At 40.8% G+C, this 23124-nt stretch overlaps 1 protein-coding gene across 1 annotated transcript in view; it reads right to left on the minus strand.

Annotated features, from left to right (window-relative positions):
• Positions 1 to 23124, minus strand: part of PLB1 (phospholipase B1) — a 203633-nt gene that overhangs the window by 64617 nt on the left and 115892 nt on the right. Inside the window, exons 40-45 of the mRNA XM_044659597.1 lie at positions 23016 to 23116; positions 21188 to 21269; positions 19115 to 19219; positions 14566 to 14661; positions 12936 to 13007; positions 646 to 711 (exon numbers count right to left, since the gene is read on the minus strand). Of these exons, the coding sequence (XP_044515532.1) occupies positions 646 to 711; positions 12936 to 13007; positions 14566 to 14661; positions 19115 to 19219; positions 21188 to 21269; positions 23016 to 23116 (522 nt within the window). The remainder of the gene's footprint in view (positions 1 to 645; positions 712 to 12935; positions 13008 to 14565; positions 14662 to 19114; positions 19220 to 21187; positions 21270 to 23015; positions 23117 to 23124) is intronic.

Consider the following 23124-nt stretch of genomic DNA (forward strand, 5'->3'; position numbering starts at 1 on the left):
CCTCTGTCTCTCTGTCTCTCTGTCTCTCTGTCTCTCTCTCTCTCTCTCTCTCTCTTTCTCTCCCCCCCACTCCCCTCTTCCTTCCTTCCCTCCTTCCTTTCTTTATATCTTCCGTGCTTAGCAGACCACCTGGTACATGCTTATTGACTTTTAACTTATTGACTTTTCTGATCCTAAATAGTTAATGCGATGAAAAGGAAGCTTGCCATGGACCCAGCAAGTGGGATTAAAGTTTCTTTTTAGCTTAGTCGTCACTGAGCAAGAATTCACTGGAGTATCTCCCCCAGCTCCCCACTGACTCCTCCAGAAAGGTTAAGCTTGCCTGATCAGAAACAGATGACTGTGAGAACACAGTTGCAAATCATGAAGAGTAATGGCTAGAGTGGTATTTTTTCCAGCAGTAACCTGGAAACCGGCGATGACGATTCACGAACATGTTCAGGCCAGTGTTCCGGAAGTAGATATTCTCTCTCTGATGTGGTCAATTCTGAGTCAGTTCTGCTCATCCTTTCCACCTGGCCCCTCATAAAGGGAAAGGTGTGGACATTTCCAAGCATGCAAATATACCAAACTATGCAATCAGAACATTGCCCGGGGAAACAATTGGACCTTGCGAAACACAAGCATGTGACCTTGATCAATTACCTCAATAGCAGGACTGGCTGGGTATGTGTAGTTACTGTTCCTGTAGGTCCTCAGGAAGGGCTCCTCCTGTTGGAAAGAGATGGCCACAATGACTGGTTATTAAATAGCAATAAAGGTGAGTAATGAGAGAAATAATAACATTATAATTATAAAATAATAATTACACCGAGACTGAACTTGGGATGAAGTCGATCTCTTGTGAGTAACTCAGACTTTCATATTTCATTCATTCATTCACTCATGCATTTGACAAGTATTTATTAAGCTCTTGCTAAGAGCCAGAGACTGTGCTAGGTTTGGGCACACAAACATAATTGTCCTTGCTAGACCTAAGGATTTCCCTGATGCCCTCCAGGTGCCCATGCTCCCCCACTCCAGCTACCCTATTTTAATTTTATTTCTACCTTATATATACAGGATGCCCCAGATTTGAGGGATACCCTGTACTTATATATGCACACGCTGTCTTCCACAGAAGTAATTTCCTTTGAGGCAAGGATTGTTTCATTTTTTTCATTTCAGTGGCACCAGAATTTAGCACACTGCCTTGTACATAGGCGATGATTAATAAATGCTTATAGACTGATTGCCCTCAAGGAACTTATATTTCAATAGGGGAAATGACACATAAGCAGATAAATACCAAATATGTACAAAACAGCAGTGTACTTTTGAGGGATGGAGTGGGCATAAACAATTTATTGAAGGGGAGTGGCTAAGTAGCATAGTGGATAGAGTGCTGGACCTAGAGTCAGAAGGATCTGGATTCAAATATGGCCCTAGACACTACCTAGCTGTGTGACCCTAGACAAGTCACTTAATGCTGATTGCCCTAGCCCTTTCTGCTCTTCTGTCTTAGAAATAATACTAAGATCAGACCTAGAGATGGGAGGTCCTAGGTTCACATCTGACCTCAGACATTTCCTTGCTGTGTGACCCCAGGCAAGTCACTTGACCCCCATTGCCTACCCCTTACCACTCTTCTGCCTTGGAGCCAATACACAGTATTGATTCTAAGATGGAAGGTAAGGGTTAAAAAAAAAAGAAAGAATACTAAGCTAAATGGTAAAGGTTTTAAAAAAACCCCAACAATTTATTAGAGAGAGGGAAGGCTTCCTGTAGGAGGTAGCAGTGGAACCAAGCCTTGAATCTTTTCTCTCTCTACTCTTCAAACCATTCTTATTAGCTGGCTCCTTCTCAGCTCTCTACGAATATACCCAGAACTTTTATAGAGAGAATTTCATTCATCCCTAGAGGGTTTTACTTAACAGCTTTGGCTTGGTGTTTTACAATAAGAGGGCCTAAAAATTTCACTCAGTACATGCCAGAATGAAGGCTCCATTCACAAAGCTTAACATGTCTCCATCTCCTTCTGTTATGTTTGTAGTGTTCCTAAAAGAAATACATTCCAAAAATGTAATGCAAGAACGACATAAGGCCCTTCCCCACTGCAGGAGATGGTTCTATCAGTGCAGAGGGGGTTATTTAGTATGGAAGACACAATGTGGTCATGGGGATGATGGGGACTTGGAGTCTCCTTCGTTCTCTAGTCACCTTCTGCCCTACCCCCTACTTCCTGATCCAAGGAAGCCTGGGGAGAACTTTTGCCTCTAGAACAGTGATTCCCAAAGTGGTCGCCACCGCCCCCTGGTGGATGCTGCAGCGATCCAGGGAGGCGGTGATGGCCACAGGTGCATTTATCTTTCCTATTGATTGCTATTAAAATTTAAAAAAAATTAATTTCCAGGGATGCTAAGTAATATTTTTTTCTGGAAAGGGGGCGGTAGGCCAAAAAAGTTTGAGAACCAATGCAAAGAAATCTGTGCTGAGATTCAGGTGTTCTTATTCCCTCCTCATGGACCCTCACCTTGAAGGGAAGCGATATTCACACCAGTGAAACTGCAGATCTCCAGGAAGTGTGCCCATCCCAGAGGTCTCCTCTTGCCCCCCTATCCTGCTGAAACTTTACCCCCCCCCCCAATGTTTCAGTGTGGTATAGCTGCCTTAGTGGAGAGGCAGTGAATGGAAAAGAAGTTAGAAAGCTGGCCTCAGAATCAGAATCAGTTTAAGTGCTACCATGGACATGGATGGATGGAGTGACCCTAGGCAAGACACTTGAGACTTCTCAGCACCGATATGAGTCTAAGATGTAAAAGCAAATGCTAGGGGTAGCAAGGTGGCTCAGTGTATGGACAGCCAGTCCTGGAGACATCTTTTGCAACATCTTTTGCAACATCTTTCCAAAACATCCCCTTTTTTCCTCTGGCACTACCACCACTCTAGTGTGGGCCCTTATCACCTCACACTTAGTTTACTGCAATAGCTTGCTGGTAGGTTTGCCAAGCTCAAATCTCTTCCCACTCTAATCCAGCCTCTGTCTAGTCACCAAAATGGATTTCCTAAACCAGTGATGGGCAAACTATGGCCCGCAGGCCAGATGTTCTATCCGGCCACATGACATTATTTCTAATCTGACAAATACAATGAGTAGGATATAATCAATGAAACTTCGAAAGATTTGCCTTAGAAACAAACTGACAGATGAGCATTTCCTTTCCTTTGGCCCCCTCTTTAAAAAGTTTGCTCATTATTGTCCTACCTAAACCATAGGTCTGGCCATATCAAACCTCTCCGCCAAGCCTTAACTTAATAAACCTCACTGGTAGCCCATTACCTCCAGGAACAAATCTGACCTTAGCTGTGTGACACTGGGCAAATCACTTGACCCCAATTGCCTAGCCCTTAACATTCTTATGCCTTGGAAATGATAGTATCAATTCCAAGGCAGAAGGTAAGGGTTTTTAAAAAAATGTAGATTCTAATCTGCTTTGAAAGAAGTTACTCACTGGAAACTCCTACAGAGAAGTCACAGGCAGAGTAACAACAACAAAAACAACAACATCAACATCATCATCATCAACAACAACAACGTGCCTAATGTCTGGAGGACCTGGGTTCAAATTTGAATTAAGATACTTCCTAGCTTCCTAGCTAATTGCTTAGCCCTTGCCACTCTTCTGTCTTAGAATTGATACTGAAAGAAGGGGAGGATTTAAAAAAGAAACCCAGTGGAAAGCAATGACCCTGGATGAGAGGTTTTGCATTTAAATCTCTTACTACCTATATGACTTTGGTCAAGTCTATTTCTCTAGGCCTCAGTCTCCTCTGTAAGATGAGAAGGTTGGACCAGGAGACCTTTGAAATCTTGCTCATCATGATAAATCTGCAATCCTATGATTCTTACTTCCTTGGTAGAGAATAGTTTTCTTTCCAATTTTCTTATAATTCTATATCCAATTCTCTGATTTTCTTTGAGGTATCACTTTTTTATTAAAAGAATTAATAAATTACATAGAAATTTGTGATTTAAAAAATAATTCATCCTTGATTGAAATCCTTCTTCAAGGACTCATCATTCATTCATTAAGCATTTATTAGGTTGTCTATTGTTTACCAAGCAAAATGAAATAGTCCTGCCCTCTTGAGTTTTCCTTCTATTGGAGAGGTAAATTTGAAGTACAAAAAAAATACTAAAAGGGGTAGGGGAAAACAGCTGGGAGGTTCAGGAAAGACTTGGTGAAGGAGAACAACTAAGCTGAACTTTGATGGAAGCTGAGGATTCTAAGAGGTGGAGGTGAAAAGAAAAGACATGAAAGCCATAGGGCACAGCCTGTGCAAAGGCCCAGAGGTGGAATTATATAGGGCACAGATGGAATTATATATGTGGGAAACAGTAAGTCAGTTTGGACAGAAAGCAGAGGATGTCAAAGGGAGTCACAACATTAGGGCTGGAAAGGGAGGCTGGAGGCAGATTGGGAAAGGCTTTAAATGTCAAACAGAAGTGATTTTATTTTATTTTAGAAATAAGAAGGGACATGCTGAGCTCTCAAAGTCTCTGCCTATGAAGTATATGCAAATCTTGGCAGTTTTTATCAAAGGGAAAGGCTTCTGCAATGAGTCTACTGAGTTGCAGTATAGTAGACAGAGTGGCAGATTGCTGCATTTCAAGCTGGGGTGGAAATCCTGCCTCTGATTATTTACTACTTCTGTGACCAAAGACAAGTTAATTAACTTCCCTAAGACTCAATGTCCTTACCTGTAAGATGGGCACAGTTTTACCTATAGTGCCACCTTCAGGAGGCTTTCGAGGCTTAACTGAGATCATGTACATAAAATGCTTTTCTAACCTTAAATCACTACAAAAATACCAACTATCATTGATATATTATTATTGTCCTCCCATAGAGGACAAGTCTAGTTAGAAAAATAAAGTATTTGTTAATATTCTAGGAACTGTGCTAGGCATTGGAAATACACACACACACACACACACACACACACACACACACACACACTCCCCCCCCCCCCCCCCAGCAAAATAAAGCAAAACAAAACATTGTGTTAAGTTTGGAGAGGGTATCCTGAGAGTTTAAATGGAAGAGGCTGAGGGTAGGAGAGAGGCTGAGGGGGACGGAGGATGGGTGAAGGTGAGGGAGACAGAAGCTAAGAAAGAGAGGGAGAAGGTGAAAGAAAGGGAGGGTGAAAATAATCATGGGGGAAGAAAGACTGGATTGGATATCCTCAGTTTTACATTGAGTGCTAGTCTGAGAGAATTTGTACTAGATTTATAGTAAGCACTTAATACATCTAGGAGCAGCTAGCTGGCTCAGCGGATAAAGTACCAGGCCTGGAGATGGGAGGTCCTGAGTTCGAATATGACCTCAGAGACTTCCTAGCTGTGTGACTTTGGCCAACCCACTTAATCCCCTGTTGCCTAGCTCTTACTGCTTTTCTGCCAGGATACTTAGTATTGATTCTGGCAGAAGGCAAGGGTTTGTTTTTATCTATCTATCTATCTATCTATCTATCTATCTATCTATCTATCTATCTTCTATATATCTATTGATCTAGTTATCGATCTATCCATCTCTATCATCTATTCATCTATATATCTATCATCCATCTATCTGTCTAACCATTCATCTATCAATTGATCGATCTCTCTCTCTACTTAGCCACCTATTTATCTAGCTATCATCTATCTATGTATCATCTATTGATCTATCTATTGATCTTTCAATCTATTAACTCTCTTTCCATTTATACATCTATCATCTATCTATTATCTATCAATCTATTCATCTATCATCTATTTATCTACCCACCTATCTATCCATCTATCTACCTATTTATCATCTATATGTCTATCGATCTAGACATCCATCTATCCATCTCTCATCTATCTATCTATCTATCTATCTATCTATCTATCTATCTATCTATCTTCTATATATCTATCGATCTAGTTATCGATCTATCCATCTCTATCATCTATTCATCTATATATCTATCATCCATCTATCTGTCTAACCATTCATCTATCAATTGATCGATCTCTCTCTCTACTTAGCCACCTATTTATCTAGCTATCATCTATCTATGTATCATCTATTGATCTATCTATTGATCTTTCAATCTATTAACTCTCTTTCCATTTATACATCTATCATCTATCTATTATCTATCAATCTATTCATCTATCATCTATTTATCTACCCACCTATCTATCCATCTATCTACCTATTTATCATCTATATGTCTATCGATCTAGACATCCATCTATCCATCTCTCATCTATCTATCTATCTATCTATCTATCTATCTATCTATCTATCTATCATCTATCAATCTATTCATCTATCTATCAATCTATGATCTATCTATCTACCCATCTATCTATCTGCATGCAGAAAGGGAGAGAAGGTATTGGACTTGGAAAGTTAGGATATGGGGCATGTGTCATTATAAGTGAGTTACATACCATTCAAAGCACTCCCCCCCCACCATCTTAAGAAGTGACTTTGCCCAAAGATTTATACAGAATGAGAATCCATTAAAAGGTTTAGAGCAAAGGAGAAAAATGAGGAAGTCTTTCATAGGAAGATTAACCAGATGTATGGCCCAGAAGGGAAAAGTCCTGCTCTCAGGGAAACCAGTTGGAAAGCTATTTCAGAAGACCAAATATAAGGTAATGGAAGCCTGGGCTGTTGTAGTAACAAAGAATGGAATGGAAGGATAGGTTTAGAGACATCAGGCAGGAAGAGTCCTCCTTGAGGGCAGGGACTGGTTTTTTTTTTTTTGTTTGTTTGTTTGTTTTTTTACTTTGCATCCCTAACAATTAGCACAGGATTAGTAGCAGTAAGTGCTTAATAAATTAGTACTTAGTTTTTTTTTTAAACACTTACCTTCTGTTTTAGAATCTGTACAAAGTATAGATTCTAAGGCAGAAGAATGATAAACACTAATTGAGTTTAAGTGATTTGCCCAGGGTCACACAGCTAGGAACATTTGAACCCAGGTCCTTTTAACTCCAGGCTTCTGTGCTGCCTAACTTCCTCTTAAAAAGTACTTGTTGACTCAAGGGCAACTAGGTAATATTTAGAAAGCTTGGGCCTGGAGTCAGGGAGATTCATCTTTCTGAGTTCAAATCTGGCCTCAGATACTTTTTCAGCTGTGTGAATCTAGGCAAGTCACTAAACCCTGTTTGCCTCAGTTTCTTAATCTGCAAAAGATCTGGAGAAGGACATGGCCATCCACTCCAGTATCTCTGCCAAGAAACTCCAAATGGGATCACAAAGAGTTGGATATGATTGAACAACAACTTGACTCATTGACTGACAATGGTTTGGCTATGAAAGGTCATTGAATCAATAAGTATATATTAAACACTTAGGCCTGGGCACTGTACTCAGAGCTGGGGATACAAAGGAAAAAAATGAAATAATTCTTGGATACATTCTATGGGCTGGAGTAGCAGAGAGAGATTGTAAAGGATGTCCAAATCCAAATTGAGGACTTGGTTTGAATTAAGGTGATTGAAGTTCCAAGTCTGGGTCACCATTGTAATAGGGAGTGGGAGACAGACTGGCCAAAGAAGTTCTAGTCCTTGGAGGATACAAATGATATCCGAAGAGTTCTGGGGAGCCTGTTTCCAAAAATGCATGATGGAGGGACCTTTCCCTTCCTCACCTGAAAATCAGCATGAGTTCCTCTTACAGTTTCCTGTTGACTTACTGTAGAGTGATGAAAAGCCCTTTAACAAGCTGCTGAGCTGGAATTGAGTATTTCTACAAAAGGCTGGAACAGAGGACCTCTCTCCCTCTTCCCAGAATTTGATCCAGTCCCAGTCAACTATACATACAAGCTCTGAGTCTCTCTCCAAAATATCCCTGCTGTGAAGTCTGATTGCTGTGTCTTGAGAGAATGTGTTACACTGGGAAAATGGAGTCTAGTTAATAGAAATAGAAAGTCCAGGGCAGAGTGGGGGGTGGAAGCTGATTCTGAGAGGAAAGTAGAGGATGCATTGATTTGAAAGTGAAAAAAAGGTATTCCTCCCTCTCTCCCCCTCTCTTCTCAGTCTGTCTGTGGGACTCGGTTCTTCTCTATCTCTCTTCCAAACCCCACCCTCCAACCCTGATCTTGAGTTAGCTTCCTCTCTTCCTAAGCTGGGAAGAAAGACAGCTCCCAAGGTCTTTAGGGGCCAAGCCCTTCTCACAAGGAAGCCAGCCCAAGCCTTGCTAAAAGGCCCCAAACAAGGGGGCAGCTGGGTAGCTCAGTGGGTTGAGAGTCAGGCCTAGAGATGGGAGGTCCTAGGTTCAAATCCAGCTTCAGACACTTCCCAGCTGTGTGACTCTGGGCAAGTCACTTGACCCCCATTGCCCACCCTTACCACTCTTCCACCTAGGAGCCAATACACAGAAGTTAAGGGTTTAAAAATAAATAAATAAAAGGTCCCAAACATGTGTAATTCCATAGAATTTCCACTGAGTTAGGTCTGAGGACAGATCTATGCCCCGGCCACTTCTGGGGGACTTGTGCTCAGCACTGCTGGTGGCCAAGGGGGTGGCTCAATATTACATGAATTTCTGGAAGAGGCAGAAGTGACAAGACCCCAGACCTGTCTCCTGGTAGACTTCATGGGATGACCACTAGTATATTTAGATAATGGAGAGTCAACTTTTTGTAAGTTGCCCCGTTGAAAGTGCTTGAGAAATAACTAAAAATAAGAGGCCATTCTACCTGGCATAAGAAGAATACATCTACAGCTTGATTAGGGGGAAGGAGGGAAATGAGAATCGTCCTTTTCAGGACTTGGCAGGCACTTCTTCCTCCTCTCCTACCCCTGCTCAGGTCCTGCCTCTTACCTCTATGTTTAGATTTGGTTCCATTTAAAATGCTAGCTGACTAGCCCCCTAACACACACGCAGATTTATATAGCTTTAAGTCACAGAGGAATGGAGCAGATGGAGCCCACGACTGGCAGAGTGACTTGTCTTATGTAGCAAAAGATGTGCTTGCCAACACATGGACCCTCTTGGAATGGATTCCAGAGTTGCCTAGCAACCATGCCTCTCAGAAATGAGCCTTTATAGGTTAGTGGAAGGAGGATGTGCCCATTCTACTCTATAGTCTTGGACTTGTTCATCCCACATCGAAAAGGGATGGGTCATATTGTCATTCAAAGAGATGGGTGTATGGGAATAGGGGGAACTTGGGAGTCAGATTTAAATCCTACCTCAGTTGCACGGTCATGGAGAAGTTACTTAATCATGGGCCTCAGTTTCCTCACATGTAAAATGGGCCTATAGACCCTATATAAGACTTAAAGGACCGATCTCACAGGGATGTTGTGAAATCAAATGAGATCATGTTGATAGTGTTTTACAAACCTAACTAAATATCAACTAGTAGAGATGGATTATCCCAGCGGACTTCTGGGAAAGGGAAAAGAATAGATTTCTGGGGTACCTCCTCTTCTCCTTCCCAATAGTGAAGATTGTAATAGCTACCTAGAAAGAGAGAGAGGTGGCACTTGCTGACCAATACCTTTCCTGCCCCTAGGTTGGACTATCTCAGGATCATTGCTTGAGCCCAGAAGGGTCTCTTCAAGAACTGGCTTCTCTGGAAAGCAGAAAGATCCCAGGATAAACAATAGAGACCAGGGATTCTTGAACTTTTTTGTGTGTCCTGGACCCCTTTGACAGCCTAGTGAAGCCTCTGGATCCCTTCTCAGAATAAATTTTTAGAAGCATGAGATAAAATACATAGAATTAATTACAAAGGAAACATAACCATATTATTTTTTACCCAAAAAAAAGTCATGTTACATAGCTTAAACACCTTGATATAAAACAACTATCCTTAGCCACATTTTTTTGGGGGGGACATCCATTATTACCCATTATTTTAATAAAGTGTCACAAAATTTTTCAAATAAAACTAAATTTTAAAATGTATACCATACAGCATATTCCCCCACTGTGGCCAGTGTCTTTTTCTGCTAAGGAAAAGCGACTGTGCCAGGCTCTTTCTTTGAGCCCCTTAGGGGTATCTGTCTCTTCAGAGATTATCTTCTCTGGGAAACCTCAAGAACCCTAAGAAAAAGACTTTAGGGCAGGGGTTCTTAATCTCTGTTTGCATGGATGCCTTTGGAAGTCTGGTGGTTATCAAGTGAAATGTCCTGAAATGAATGAGCAAGAGACAGCAAAAGTGGTCACAGCTTCAAGAAGGTTGGGAATGGATGATTTAGAGACTCTAAGGCTCTGATTATACTCCAGGGAACTTCATGGAAGTCTCTTCTTAGGCTTGGGCTGCAGTCTGATCCTTTGTGGAATAGGGTGCACTTCCTCTCATGAGGCTTTCCAGGGCTAAGAAAAATGGTTTCAAGATTCCTTTGATGATAACAATAATGATAATAGTTATCACTTATATAGTAATTAAAGATTTGCAAAACACTTTACAAACATTTCATTTTATCTCCACAACTCTTAGAGGTAGGTACTATTCTTTTCCCCATTTTATAGATGAAGAAACTGAGGCTTGGAGAGGTTGAGTGACCTGCCAGGGTCACACAGCTAGTATCTGAGGCCAAACGTAAATTCAGATCTTCCTGACTTCAGGTCCAGCACTGTCTAACGACCCATGTCATCACCAAGTTTATTTTTAATTCCTAGGTGCCAGACGCTATGCTAGGTGCAAAAATAAAACCGTGTTCCCAGGGAGCTTGTAGGGAGGTGTCTCCTCCCCCACAATGCTTCTGACTCTGGTCTAGAAGCCAAGAGTCCTTCCACAGTAGATTTAGCCTCACGTAGGACAGTGAGGGGTAAGCAGAAGCAAAGGGCCTGAAATAGGATGGCATCTGTGAGTGGAGAGAAGGGGTAGATGTGAGTCACAGAGGAAGACACGTGGGATGCGAGGACATGACCAACTGAAGATGACACTGAGGTTGTGTGAGCCTTGGGGCCTGAAAAGGGAGTGGTGCATTGAGCAGTTTTAGGGACATTGGAAAGGGGGATGGGTTTGGAGATAAAGATAATGCCATGATATTTTCATTGCCAATCATGATCTATCCATGCCTGCTTATAGTGTGTGATTCATTCTGTAGTACCCATGAAGAAAAGAGAAGTCAGATTCTTACTCACACATCACTCGCTGCCTGGAAATTCAGAACCCAACCTCTAGAAGTCAAATGCTGAGCCGCTGAAGTGATGGGGTGGGGAGAGCGGTACAAGGGCAAGAAGCAGAATTTTCCCAATGGCACTTGAACAGTGCCTGGGTTGGATTTGAGTTATGCTACAGGATATGATGTGTGCTCAGGAGGTGGAAGGTTGAGACACTATACCGAAGAGGAAGAGGCTGAAGGGTAAAGGGATGGTTGGGTGATAAGGGTAGCTGTGGTCTAATTGGAAACAAGTGGCATAACTGGCTGTCTCATAGAGGGGGAGATCTAACCCATCTTCCACCCTTTAATTTAGAGGTTCTTAACTTGGGCCCTTGGATATATTTTAGGGGACCCATGACCTTGGATGGGAAAATATAATTGGTTCCTTTTGTAATCCCATTTTTTTTAGTGCATTTGAAAATATGTTTCCAAGGAGTCCAGAAGCTTTACCAGATTATCAAAAAAACCTGTGGCACAAAAATGTTAATAATCTCTACTCTAAAAGGCTAATCATACAGCCTTTGGGGTCAGACGAGAACTCCTTTGGGGGTGCCTGGCCCCTCTTTAGGGACTACTGTACTACAGGACTCTGGAGAAGAGGGGAGGGAGCAATAGAGCACTGGGCCTGGAGGCAAGGAGACCCAAGTTCAAATCCAGCCTTAGACTTATTAGCTATGTGACCCTGGGCAAGTCAATTAAACTCTCAAATTCAGTTTTTTGGATCTGTAAAATAAAGATGATAGCCCCTAACTCAGGATTGTTGTTAGGGTGAAATGAGAGAACATATTAAAAGTGTTTTGTAAACCTTAAAATGCAATATAAATGCTAACTATTATTTGTCTTTGTCTCTCCCATGGGATCTAGCCTTGCATATATATATATATGTATATATATATATATTTCTAGAAGCTTATTTCCATAGGTGTAGGTGCCACTCAAATTCTTTTCTTTGTTAAACCCTTACCTTCTGTCTTAGAATCAATACTGTGTACTGGCTCCAAGGTGGAAAAGGGATAAGGACTAGGTATTGGGGGTTAAGTGACTTGCCCAGGGTCACATGGTTAGGAAGTATCTGATGCCTGATTTAAAACCACACCCCCATCTCTAGCCTTAACTCTCAACCCAGTGAGCCACCTAGTTGCCCCTGAGTTCTGAGAGTAGTCACAGCAGAAAAGATTCTTCCCCCATAGCCCGCCTGATTGATAACAAGCTTCTTAAACTAAGCCTGAGACAATTGACTTGAAATCCATTGCCAGCCTTATGTCCAAAGCCTCTCTAGCTTGGCGGAGCTCCAGAGCTATTGACTTTCAAAACTGAGTGCTACTGGCATGCCACCATGGCAGAAGGGAGCCTCTGGTGATAAACCTTGCACAGGGTAAATGCTGAGGAAATACTGCTAAAATGATTGAATGAATGCTGGATAGATTTTCTGATCATAACACTTTTTTTTTTCAAAAACACACCCACATTTCCCTGACTTTTTCCCCCCTCTGTTTTGCCCATCTCCTCTGTTATAGAAATCTTCTTGTAAGTTGCTTTGTCCCAGTTCTCCCATTTCCAAAGCTAAACTTACTATTTTCTCCTCAACCAAACTCCTTGGTGGACCACCTCAAATATAATAATTTCCAAGTAACTTCCAATTAAATGGAAAAGGAAAGACTAAGGAAATGGGCATTGGTATTGCCTGAAAGGCAAAACTGCTTAAGACAGGAGAGATGAAGGAGATCAATTTAAGAAAAAGGTCACAACTATGAGCCTTCTGGGAAGAAGCCAGAAGAAGCTTTGTTACCAGACTTGGGCAGGATAGAGCTGTATCTGCTGTCAAATCCAGGAAATCCATCTTCTTCCCTAACGGCTGAAGCTACAAAAACAAAAACAAAAGCAGTGATGGAGATGAGCAGATCTGTTCCTCTGATATTCTCTTGACCCATCCCAGGTGGAGAGTTCCTCCAGTAATTTCCAAGTTCTGTGGAGCTGGACTCCCCAACAAAGCCATTCCAGGTTGTGTACAGCCCAGTCAGGACAAGTTACTACAGAAGAGAGGTTCTTCATCTGGGGCTGGTGAGCTTGTTTTTGTTTTGTTTTGTTTTTTTAATATGCAATGATAGTAATTCAATATAATTGTCTTTCTTTGTAATCCCATGTATTTTATTTTATGCATTTAAAAATATCCTTCTGGGAAAGGGTCAGTAGACTTCACCAGACTGACAAAGCAGACCATGGCAAAAAGGATTAAGAACTATTATGTAATATAATATTCAACTATGGTGTCTGCTAGACATCCCCATTTTAGTCCACAAGGTCAATTTGCATGCTCTCTCCATTCCATCTTCTCTAACTGGACTGGAAAGAAATCCATTTTCTTGTTCCTTTTCTCTCTCTCTGTCATAATTTGATTAGCCCATTATGTACTTTCTCACACAATGAGAGCCTGTTCTCATTTAAGTGTATATATAATTGAGAAATGTGTTAAGGGAAAGAAAATTTTAAAATGGGACATTTACATAGCCAGAGAAGGAAGAACCAATGACTAACTCTTGTGTTCAGAGTTACCCATGCAATGTCAGGAGGCCTATGGTAGGGGTTCTTCACCTATTTACGTGTTATAAAAATATGCGACTCCCTTTGGCAGTCAGTCTGGGGAAGCTTATGGGTCCCTACTCAGAATTATGAATTAAAAATAAAATATATAGGATTAAAAGGAAGCAATATTGAAATGCAGTCATCAACATATATTTATTTAAATGCTAAAAATCAAATTAAATATTAAATATTTAGATATTAAAAAACAAGTTCATGGACCCCAGGTTAAGAACTCCAGGTCTAATGGAAAATCCAGATCATAATAGGTGGACCCTTTGTGGTGAACCAATGAAGAGATCATTGGATCCTGAGATGATAGATTTAGGATCAGAAATGATCTCAGCTTTCATCTGGTCAAATGCCCTCATTTTATAGTTGGAGAAACTGAGACCCAGGGAGGTTAAATGACTTGCCTGAAGTCACACAGTTGCAAAGCTGGGATCTGAACCCAAGTCCAGTCAACACTTTGTCTCTTGTACAAAGCTACCACCTCCTACTAGGAGAGGGATTGTGCTGTGTATTTATGGAGGGGATACCAATATTGATGGGACCACAGATCCCTTAAAGTATTGGAGCATCCTCACAAAATCCAAGCACTCTCTAGTCACATGGTGACAATGAGCTGATAGACTCTCAAGTTTCATCTCCATTCTTCCCCTGACTTGTGTTGTGACCCAAGTTTTAGTCATTATACCCCTCTAGGGCCTTTGGCTCCTTATCTGCAATGGAGGGTGAGAATAAGAGGGCTCCTTTGCATAGACTTTGGGAAAAACTAGAGATGTGATATCATAAATTTGTCCATCTTTGGTGTAAATAGAAGCACCCTGTTCATTTACCATATTGTTCCAAAGGGCTCTGGAGAGCTGGGAGTGGAATTTCTGATTTGGGTGGATACAATCTGGGGCAAAGAAGGAGACATCTGGGATTCCATCCTGATGGAAAAAATTAGTTAAATTCCATTCAATTTGTCAGTTAATCAACACATAAGGACAACAAAAATTATATGTTTATAGCAATAGATGCAAAAAAAGCCTTTTTGATAAGATTTTTTAAAATTCCCATTAAAAATATCCAGAAGGCATAGGAATAAAAGGAGCTTTCTTTAATATGATAAATAAGTATCTATTTAAGACCAAGAGCCAGCATGATCTGTAATGGGGTCTTTCCAATAGGACTGAGTTTAAAGCAAGAATATCTATTGCTACCATTATTACTCTACCTAGTGATAGAAAGACCAACTATACTGATAAAAACAAGAAAAACAAATTAAAGAAACAAGCATAGAGCAAAGAAGAAACAAAATTATTGCTTTTTTGGCAGATGATAAGGTTTTCTTAGAGAACCCTAGAGAGTCAACTACAAAACTAATTGAAACAATTAACAACTTCTGCAAAGTTGCAGGATATAAAATAAACTCATATAAGACATGGGTACTTCTGCATATTACCAACAGAATCCAGCAGGAAGCAATAAAGAGAAGATCCATTTAAAATAATTACAGAAAGTATAAACTGCTCAGGAGTCTACCTGCTAAGACACACGTAGGAGATATATAAATACATCTACAAAATTCTCTTTACGCAAATAAAGACAGACCTACATAATGGAAGAAATATAAATTGTTCATGAGTAGGCTGAGTCAATATAATAAAAATGACAATACTATTTAAATTAATTTATTTACTCAGTGTCATATCAATCAAAGTATCAAAGTATTACTTCATAGAGTTAAAAAAATAGCAAATTTGAAGAAACAAAAAGTTAAGAATTTAGAAGAAAAAAACAAAACCTTACCTTCTGTCTTGGAATCAATATTGAGTATCAGTTCCAAGGCAGAAGAGCAGGAAGGGCAAGGCAATTGGAATTAAATGATTTGTCCACAGTCACACAGTTAAGATCCCAGGATCTGCCATCTCCAGGTTTGTCACTCTATCCACTGAGCCATATAACTGCCCCCAAAGTCAAGAATTTCAAGGATATAGTGAGAGAGAGAGAGAGAGAGAGAGAGAGAGAGAGAGAGAGAGAGAGAGACAGAGAGAGAGAGACAGAGACAGAGAGAGAGAGACAGAGAGACAGAAAGACAGAAGGGGCTTAGCTGACTAAATCTTTAACTAGACTACAAAGTAATAATCATCAAAACAATTTTATACTGGTTAAAAATAGAGAAGTTAATCAATGGAACAAATTGGGTGTATAATATACTGATGCAAACAAGCATAGAAGTCTAGCGTTTGCTAAACCCCAAAACTATTTGGCAAAAACTGTAGACAAAGCCAAAAAGGAGTCTGGTAAAAAATAGACATAGAAAAATATCTGACACTCCCTACCAAGATAAACTCCAAATGGATACATGACTTAGACACAAGATGACATTATAAATTAGAGGAGAAAGGAAGACATTACCTGTCACATCTATGGATGAGGGAAGTTCATGAACAACCATAGGATAGAGAGGATCACGGAAAACAAAATAGACAATTTTGATTACATAAAATTAAAGTTTTTGAATAAACAAGAACAATGCAGCTAAAAGTAAAAGAGAAGCAGGTAAGTAGGAAAAATCATTTCAGCAAGTTTCTCTAGGATGTATATAGAGAACTGATTTAAATTTATAAGAATTAGAGCCATCACCAATAGATAAATAGTTAAGAGAGATGGAGAAAAAGCAGTTTTTGAGAAAAAAAGCCACAATATTAATATTCATATTAAATGCTCAAAATCATTAATAATTAGTGAAATGCAAATTAAAACAACTCGGAAGTTCCACCTCATACCCATCTGATTGGCAAAATGAAGAAAAAAGGAAAATGACAAATGTAGAAAGGGTTGTGGGAAGCTAGGTACATTAATGTACCATTGGAAGAGCTGTGAACTAGTCTAATCATTCTGTGGAAATAATTTAGAACAATGTCTAAAAAGCTACTGCAGTGTACACACTCCTTGGTTCACAGACACCACTTCTAAGTCTATATCCCAAAGAGATTATAGAAAGAGGAAAAGGATCCATATGTACAAAAACAATTATAGTAGTTCTTTTTGTGTGTGTGTGGTGGCAAAAAACTGGAAACTGAATGTTACCTATTCAATGGAGAATGACTGAACAAATTATGGCACATGGACTAATGTGCTGTAAGAAATGATAAAAGGAATGATTTCAGAGAAACCTGGGATTGTGTGCACTGTATTGCAGACTTGTATTGCATTGTATGCACTGATGTAGACTAAAGAAAGCAGAACCAGGAGAAGAATTTTTATACAACTATATATATTTCATATACATATATGTGTGGAGCAAGAAATTAGTGTGTTATTCTCAAATATATTGCCAATATTAATATCTCCAAAATGTATATACCTAGCACCCCAGAAAGAGTAAAGCTGATCTCTCTGAGATAGCATCCCTAGGGGGGAGAAAATGAATCAGGTAAACATGGAAAAATATTTTTAAAAAAATAAGTAAATAAATAAAATTTTAAAAATAAAATAAAATGTATATCCTATGGAAAAATAAATACCAATAAGTTTGCTTGATGGAAAAAAACAACAAACATTTATTATAAGCATATACTAGATGCATGAGACTGTGAAGGGCAATAGGACCCTAAGTTTTCAAAGACAAAATAAATCAGAAAAAGGGCTCTGACTTCAAGAAGCCTACATTCTTTTGTCAATGTAGGCAATATGCATATACAAAACAGATACAGAGTAATTTTCTTTTGGTAGGGAAAGGAGGCACTAATGGCTGAGAGAGGTGGGTGGGAATCATGTATTAGGTATCTGTTATGAGTAAAGATGCTATTAGTCTGGGAAGAAGGGATGAGTAAGACATGGCCCCTTATCCTGAATGAGATTATAATAACCCCTAACAAACGAGATAAAATCTCTATATAAAGAATATACACATAGAAAGACACAAGAGTGGTAAAAATTGAAATGCTTTTAGAATTCCAAGGGGAAAAAATGAACTTTTGCCTGGAATTCTGGCATTTAATTTAATTAAACAAACATTTATGAAGTACGGGCTTGAGACTCAAAGATAATAAAATATGAAATCGTCTCAGCATTCAAGGAGCTCCTATTCTTTCTGTTCTGGGTCTACGTGGTATAAGGTAACATTAGAAAGAAAGCTAGTGGGGACAGACAGCCAGGCTAATCTCTCTATGTTCCTTACAGAAGATCTGTGAGTCATCAGTCCCTTCACTGATCTGGCTTGTTCAAAGAAGGAAGGAATCATTAAAAAGCGATATAGAGTTTGGCAGCCTCAAGTGACCTACTTAAACCTCAGGTGGCATGTCCTCCTCCTCCTCCTTTTTTCCTTTAATTTCCCTTTTAAAATCCAGGAAAAGCCATTCATGATTTATTAGGCACATATATATGACATCCACCCTAAGGCACAAGTAAGAAAAAACTGTTCAGGCTTCTTTGAGAAAGTGGGCAATGCTGGTTGCTGCTTTTGGTAGCCAATCAGAAGAGATCCGCTATGGCCCCAGGCTCCTTGGTCCCTGTGGCCTCAGAGAGGGATAAATGGGAGCCTTGGCCCTTAGGTCAGGACCAAGCAGAGCTGTTTTGACAGGTGGTTCTATGCTGTTGTCGTTCAGTCACGTTAGACTGACTCTTCATGACCTCATTTGGGGTTTTCTTGGCAAAGATACTAGAGTGGTTTGTCGTTTCTTTCTCTAGTTTATTTTACGGATGAAGAAACTGAGATAAACTCTCTAAGCCTCAGTTTCCTCATCTATAAAATGGACATAATGAGAGCCCCTATCTTCCAGAGCTTATTATAGGGATGGAATGAGATAGTATTTGTATTGAGCTTTGCAAGCCTTCAAGGATTACATAAATACTAGCTCTCATTATTCAGGCCTCTGTTCCTTCACTGTGCTGGTTGCCTTCCTCTGATTGTTCTCTAGATTGTCAAAGTCCTTCCTAAAATGTGACATCCACAAGTTAAAATGCTCTAGATGTGGTCTTAGCAGGGCAAGAGTACAGCAGGACTGACCCCTCTCTAGTATCTGACACTGATCTTTCAACGTGGCCCAAAACTACATTCGCCTTTTTAGCTGCCTTATGACGCTGTCGATTCACATTAAGCTTGAGGTCCACTAAAAAGCCCGGATTTGCCACCCCCACCCCAAACCTGCTGCTTAACCACTCTGATTTCATCTTCTCCTGGTGAAGTTGTTGGTTGTGTTTTTTTTTTTAACCTAAGTATAAGTCTTTGCATTTACTCCAGGGCAAGTTTCATGGAGAAGGAAAACGGCCCTTTGGAGGAAGAGAAGCAATTCAACAAGCAGAGGTGCAGAGGGAGTGTAAAAAGATGAATGCAAACAAATCCCGTACTGGAAGCTTGCTGGGGAGCCATAGGGGCAGGAGCAGGGGCCCTACCTGCTGGAAGGCAAGCTTGACTTCTTCTAAAAAGGGCTGCAGAACTATTGTGAAGTCTTCTCTAGTGTCATAGCGGCCCGACTCCACCAGCTCTCGGATGTGGGTCTGGAACAAGGAAAGAGGAACAAGCTGGTCTCGGTGCCCCAGCTAGCTTGTTTAGGTCTAGCTTTCCTGGACATTCCACTCAGAAGGCCTCTTGCAGTCAGAAAGCCACCACCCATTCTCCATATGCTACCAAATACCCACACCTGCAAAGGTGGGGCCATTATCCTTTCAACTTAAGCCTCTGTCCAAATCCTCTAAACCCTTCTTTCTGCCTAGCACTGGGGACGTGGCTCACAAACACTTTCTGAGCAAATTCATTAACTCTTCCTGAGTGAAGTGGAGATAGGTCTGGTCACCCTTTTTATTTATGATTTACAAAAAGCTACTAGATTGGGGGTAGCTGGGTGGCTCAGTGGATGGAGAGTCAGGCCTAGAGACAGAAGTTCTGGGTTCAAATCTGGCCTCAGATGCTTCCCAGCTGTGTGATCCTGGACAAGTCACTTGACCTGAATTGTGTAGCCCTTAACATTCTTCTGCCTTGGAATCAGCTCCAAGATGGAAGGTAAAGGTCTAAAAAAAATATACTGGGCAGCATGGAACAAAAGAAAGGGACCTGGATTTGGAGGCAGATTACCTAAGGTTAAAGGTGGCTGTACCACTTACTATTTGGCCAAACGATTTGACTTCTCTGGGACTTAGTTTAAACATTTGTAATATAAAGAGACTGGCCTAGATGACTTCCATTTGTTGTTGTTTGGTCATTTCAATCATGTCTAATTCTTTTTTTAAAACCCTTACCTTCCATCTTGGAGTCAATACTGTGTATTGGCTCCAAGGCAGAAGAGTGGTAAGTGCTAGGCAAGGGGGTTCAGTGACTTGACCAGGGTCACACATCTAGGAAGCATCTGAGACCAGATTTGAAACTAGGACCTCCCATCTCTAGGCCTGGCTCTCAATCCACTGAGTCACCCAGTTGCCCCAGTCTAACTCTTTGTGAGCCTTTTTGGGGTTTTCCTGACAAAGATACTGGCTATTTCCTTCTCCAAATCATTTTATATATGAAGAAACTAAGGCAAACTATGAAGTCACTTGCCCAATCATGCAGGTAGTTAGCATTTTAGGCTGGATTTGAACTCAAATCTTCCTGGCTCTAGGCTTGTCATGCTTTTCATTATGCCACCTATCTAAGTTCTTTATTAAAATTAGACCTATTATTCTATGAGGCTGTGGGAGTTGAGAAAAAGGCCAAATGGACAGCCTGGTACTGGAAAAGTTGTCAACATCATAAGAGTAGAGCATTCAAAACTGGAAAGACCTTAGAGATGACTTAGGAGAGACTTGGTTTTATAGATGGGGGAACTGAAGCTAAGGTCACCCAGAGAATCCACACCAGGACCAAGCTCCCTTGACCCTTGACCTCCTGATCTTCCCTGTTCCACCTTACCGCATCCCTCTCAGATGGAGAATCTATTTCTGGTGGATCTTTATGGACATTTTAGCTTGATTTTACATTTATCATAAACCTACCAGCGGAACCTGCTAATTCTAGGACAGAAAATGGTCAATGATGGGGTAAGTTTCATTATATGGAAATGCAGACAAACTGACTTTGAGTGGGAAATGGCAGCTTCAGCTATGAGGGCAGCTTAATTCAATTCTTTTCGATATTTATTTAGTGTCATTATCAACAATGTCTTTCACAAGGTGATGGGATGACAATGAAAAATGACACATTGCCTGCCTTCAAGGAGCTTACAATCATCTAAGAGGTGTGCGATATGGACATAGACTTGCAAAACAATAGGAGTCTATTTGTTGGTCTGAGATTCAAGGAAGAATGGAATAGGTCCAGGAAGGGGGAATCAAATGCCCATCATATAAAAGAGAACAGATGTTAGGAGGGTGCTAGGTTGAAGTGTACCCTCAAGTTCTATTAACTGATTCCCATTCTCTGGGGGATCCCGATAGGGGTAGTGTTGGTCAGTAGAGGGGGACGACACAAAGAGACGTTCTGGCTCCATATCTTACCTGGTAGGCTTTGATGACTTCCTTCATTCTGGCCAGCTCTGGAGATTCTTCTCTGACTGTCAGGAGGCAGTTACATAAGGAGCTACAATACGGTGGGAGAAAGAAAAGCCATAGAAGAGCCATCTTGGCATCAAGGAAGACTGGTTTGGGGCCAGGGCAAGCAGTTTTTGCTGCCCAGATAGCCTCCTCGCTGCTCCCAGTGCATTGTTCATTGTTCAAGTCTTCCCCCTAGAATCATACGTGCCTTAAACATGTTTTCCTGACATAAATGATATTAATTATCTTTTTGGCAGCTGAGTTGGTGACTGAGCAGACTTGAGGGAAGTTAATAAGTTATAGAAATGAACTATCATTCAAATTAATGGGGAGCAATTGCATGTTTGAATGCGTTTAGATAGATTTTGAGTTGTAACAGATCTCAGCAGTCACCTAGTCTAATCCATTCCTTTCATAGATGCTATAAGCTAAATGGGGCTCCTGCCCATTTTGCCCTTGCTCTGAGAAATGGACCAGGGGGTGCTTGTTTTTGTTCTGGGTCCCTTGTCCTTCTCAGTTTTGAACTCTGGACCACCAGACCCACTGGATTTGCAATAATACAGCCAGCCAGCTCATCAGAAAAGCCTGGAGAAGCAGGTGTGCCTGGGATTCAAACTTAGTGCAGGGGGATGGACTTGGATCTTCAGATAGTGTTCCACAGGAACTGAGCTGAGCTCTTTATAGTTTTGTTATTTTATATTTGAAATAAAAATTTCTTTGTAAAAGTTAATATGATTGTTAGTAGCTAAATGCAACTGGCTTGGAGAGCACCCACATTTACCTTTGGGAATGCCACTATTAGGGGCTGGATCCGCAAAGAACCTTGCACCTCCCAGATAACCCTAAGGGCACTAGAGGACCCTGGAGGAAGGGTAAGATATAACACACCCAGTCTTTGGGCAGTAGAAGCCGAGGTCTTTAGCGTTACATTAATAATTCACATTATTAGAAAACTTTATAATTTACTAATTGGGTTTTCCTCACAACGTAGATACTGCAGGAATTAACTTCCCTTCCCAGATAAGGAAGTTGAGGCTTGGGAGGAGGTTAGGTGACTCACCCAGAGTTATATCAGTAAGCAAAGAGTCAACTACAACTATTTGACTTCCCAACAACAAATTTTCTGACAAGAGGTCAGGGCACTGGATCCACTGCACCAGCTAGCTGCCCATACTTGCTGTTCTCTAAAATCTATCTGCTATCTCCTTGCCTTTGCAGAAACGACTCCCCCCCCCCCCATACCAGGAATTCACTCCCTCCTCCATTAAATTACTTCAATTCCACCGTTTCCTTCAAGTCTCAGCTTGCACACCAAGACCCGTCTTTATTTCCCCTAGTTGTTAGGACCCTCTCCTTTCCCAAAGAATGATGTCTCTGCCTCCTTATTTGTGTTCATGCCCTATTGCTCAATAGAATGTAAGTGCATTTAAAGAAGGGACTGGTTTTCGTTTTCACTTTGTATCCCATGTGCCTAGCAGATAGCAGGTGCTTGATGAATATTTGTTGGGAATTGGATTCCTCTCCTAAAACTCCTCCTTTACTTCAGCCTTGCCCAAATCGACATGGTTGTCCCCCAGTCTTTCATCTTGTGTGTGTATAATCATACATCAGGGAGAAGGGAATAGCCCCAAACACAAATCATGAAAGGCAGATTCAGAAGGAGAGGGAAGTTCCTTCCAAACACCTGATTTCCAGAAAGGATTGGAAGAACCCAATGAGCCAGCAGCTGGATGCCAGGAATCCTCATGAGCCACAGCAGCAGATACAACCCTGCTGCCAATCATATGCCTACCTTGCCTGCGTCATTGGGCATTTGTCTTGGTTCCCCAGGACCACCTGTCGCAAGATGATGGGGTTCATGAAGTCCACGAGGTTGACCAAGGCTCTGGGTACCTAAATAT

This window comes from Gracilinanus agilis, chromosome 2 (assembly GCF_016433145.1).
Source record: "Gracilinanus agilis isolate LMUSP501 chromosome 2, AgileGrace, whole genome shotgun sequence".
Taxonomy (NCBI): domain Eukaryota; kingdom Metazoa; phylum Chordata; class Mammalia; order Didelphimorphia; family Didelphidae; genus Gracilinanus; species Gracilinanus agilis.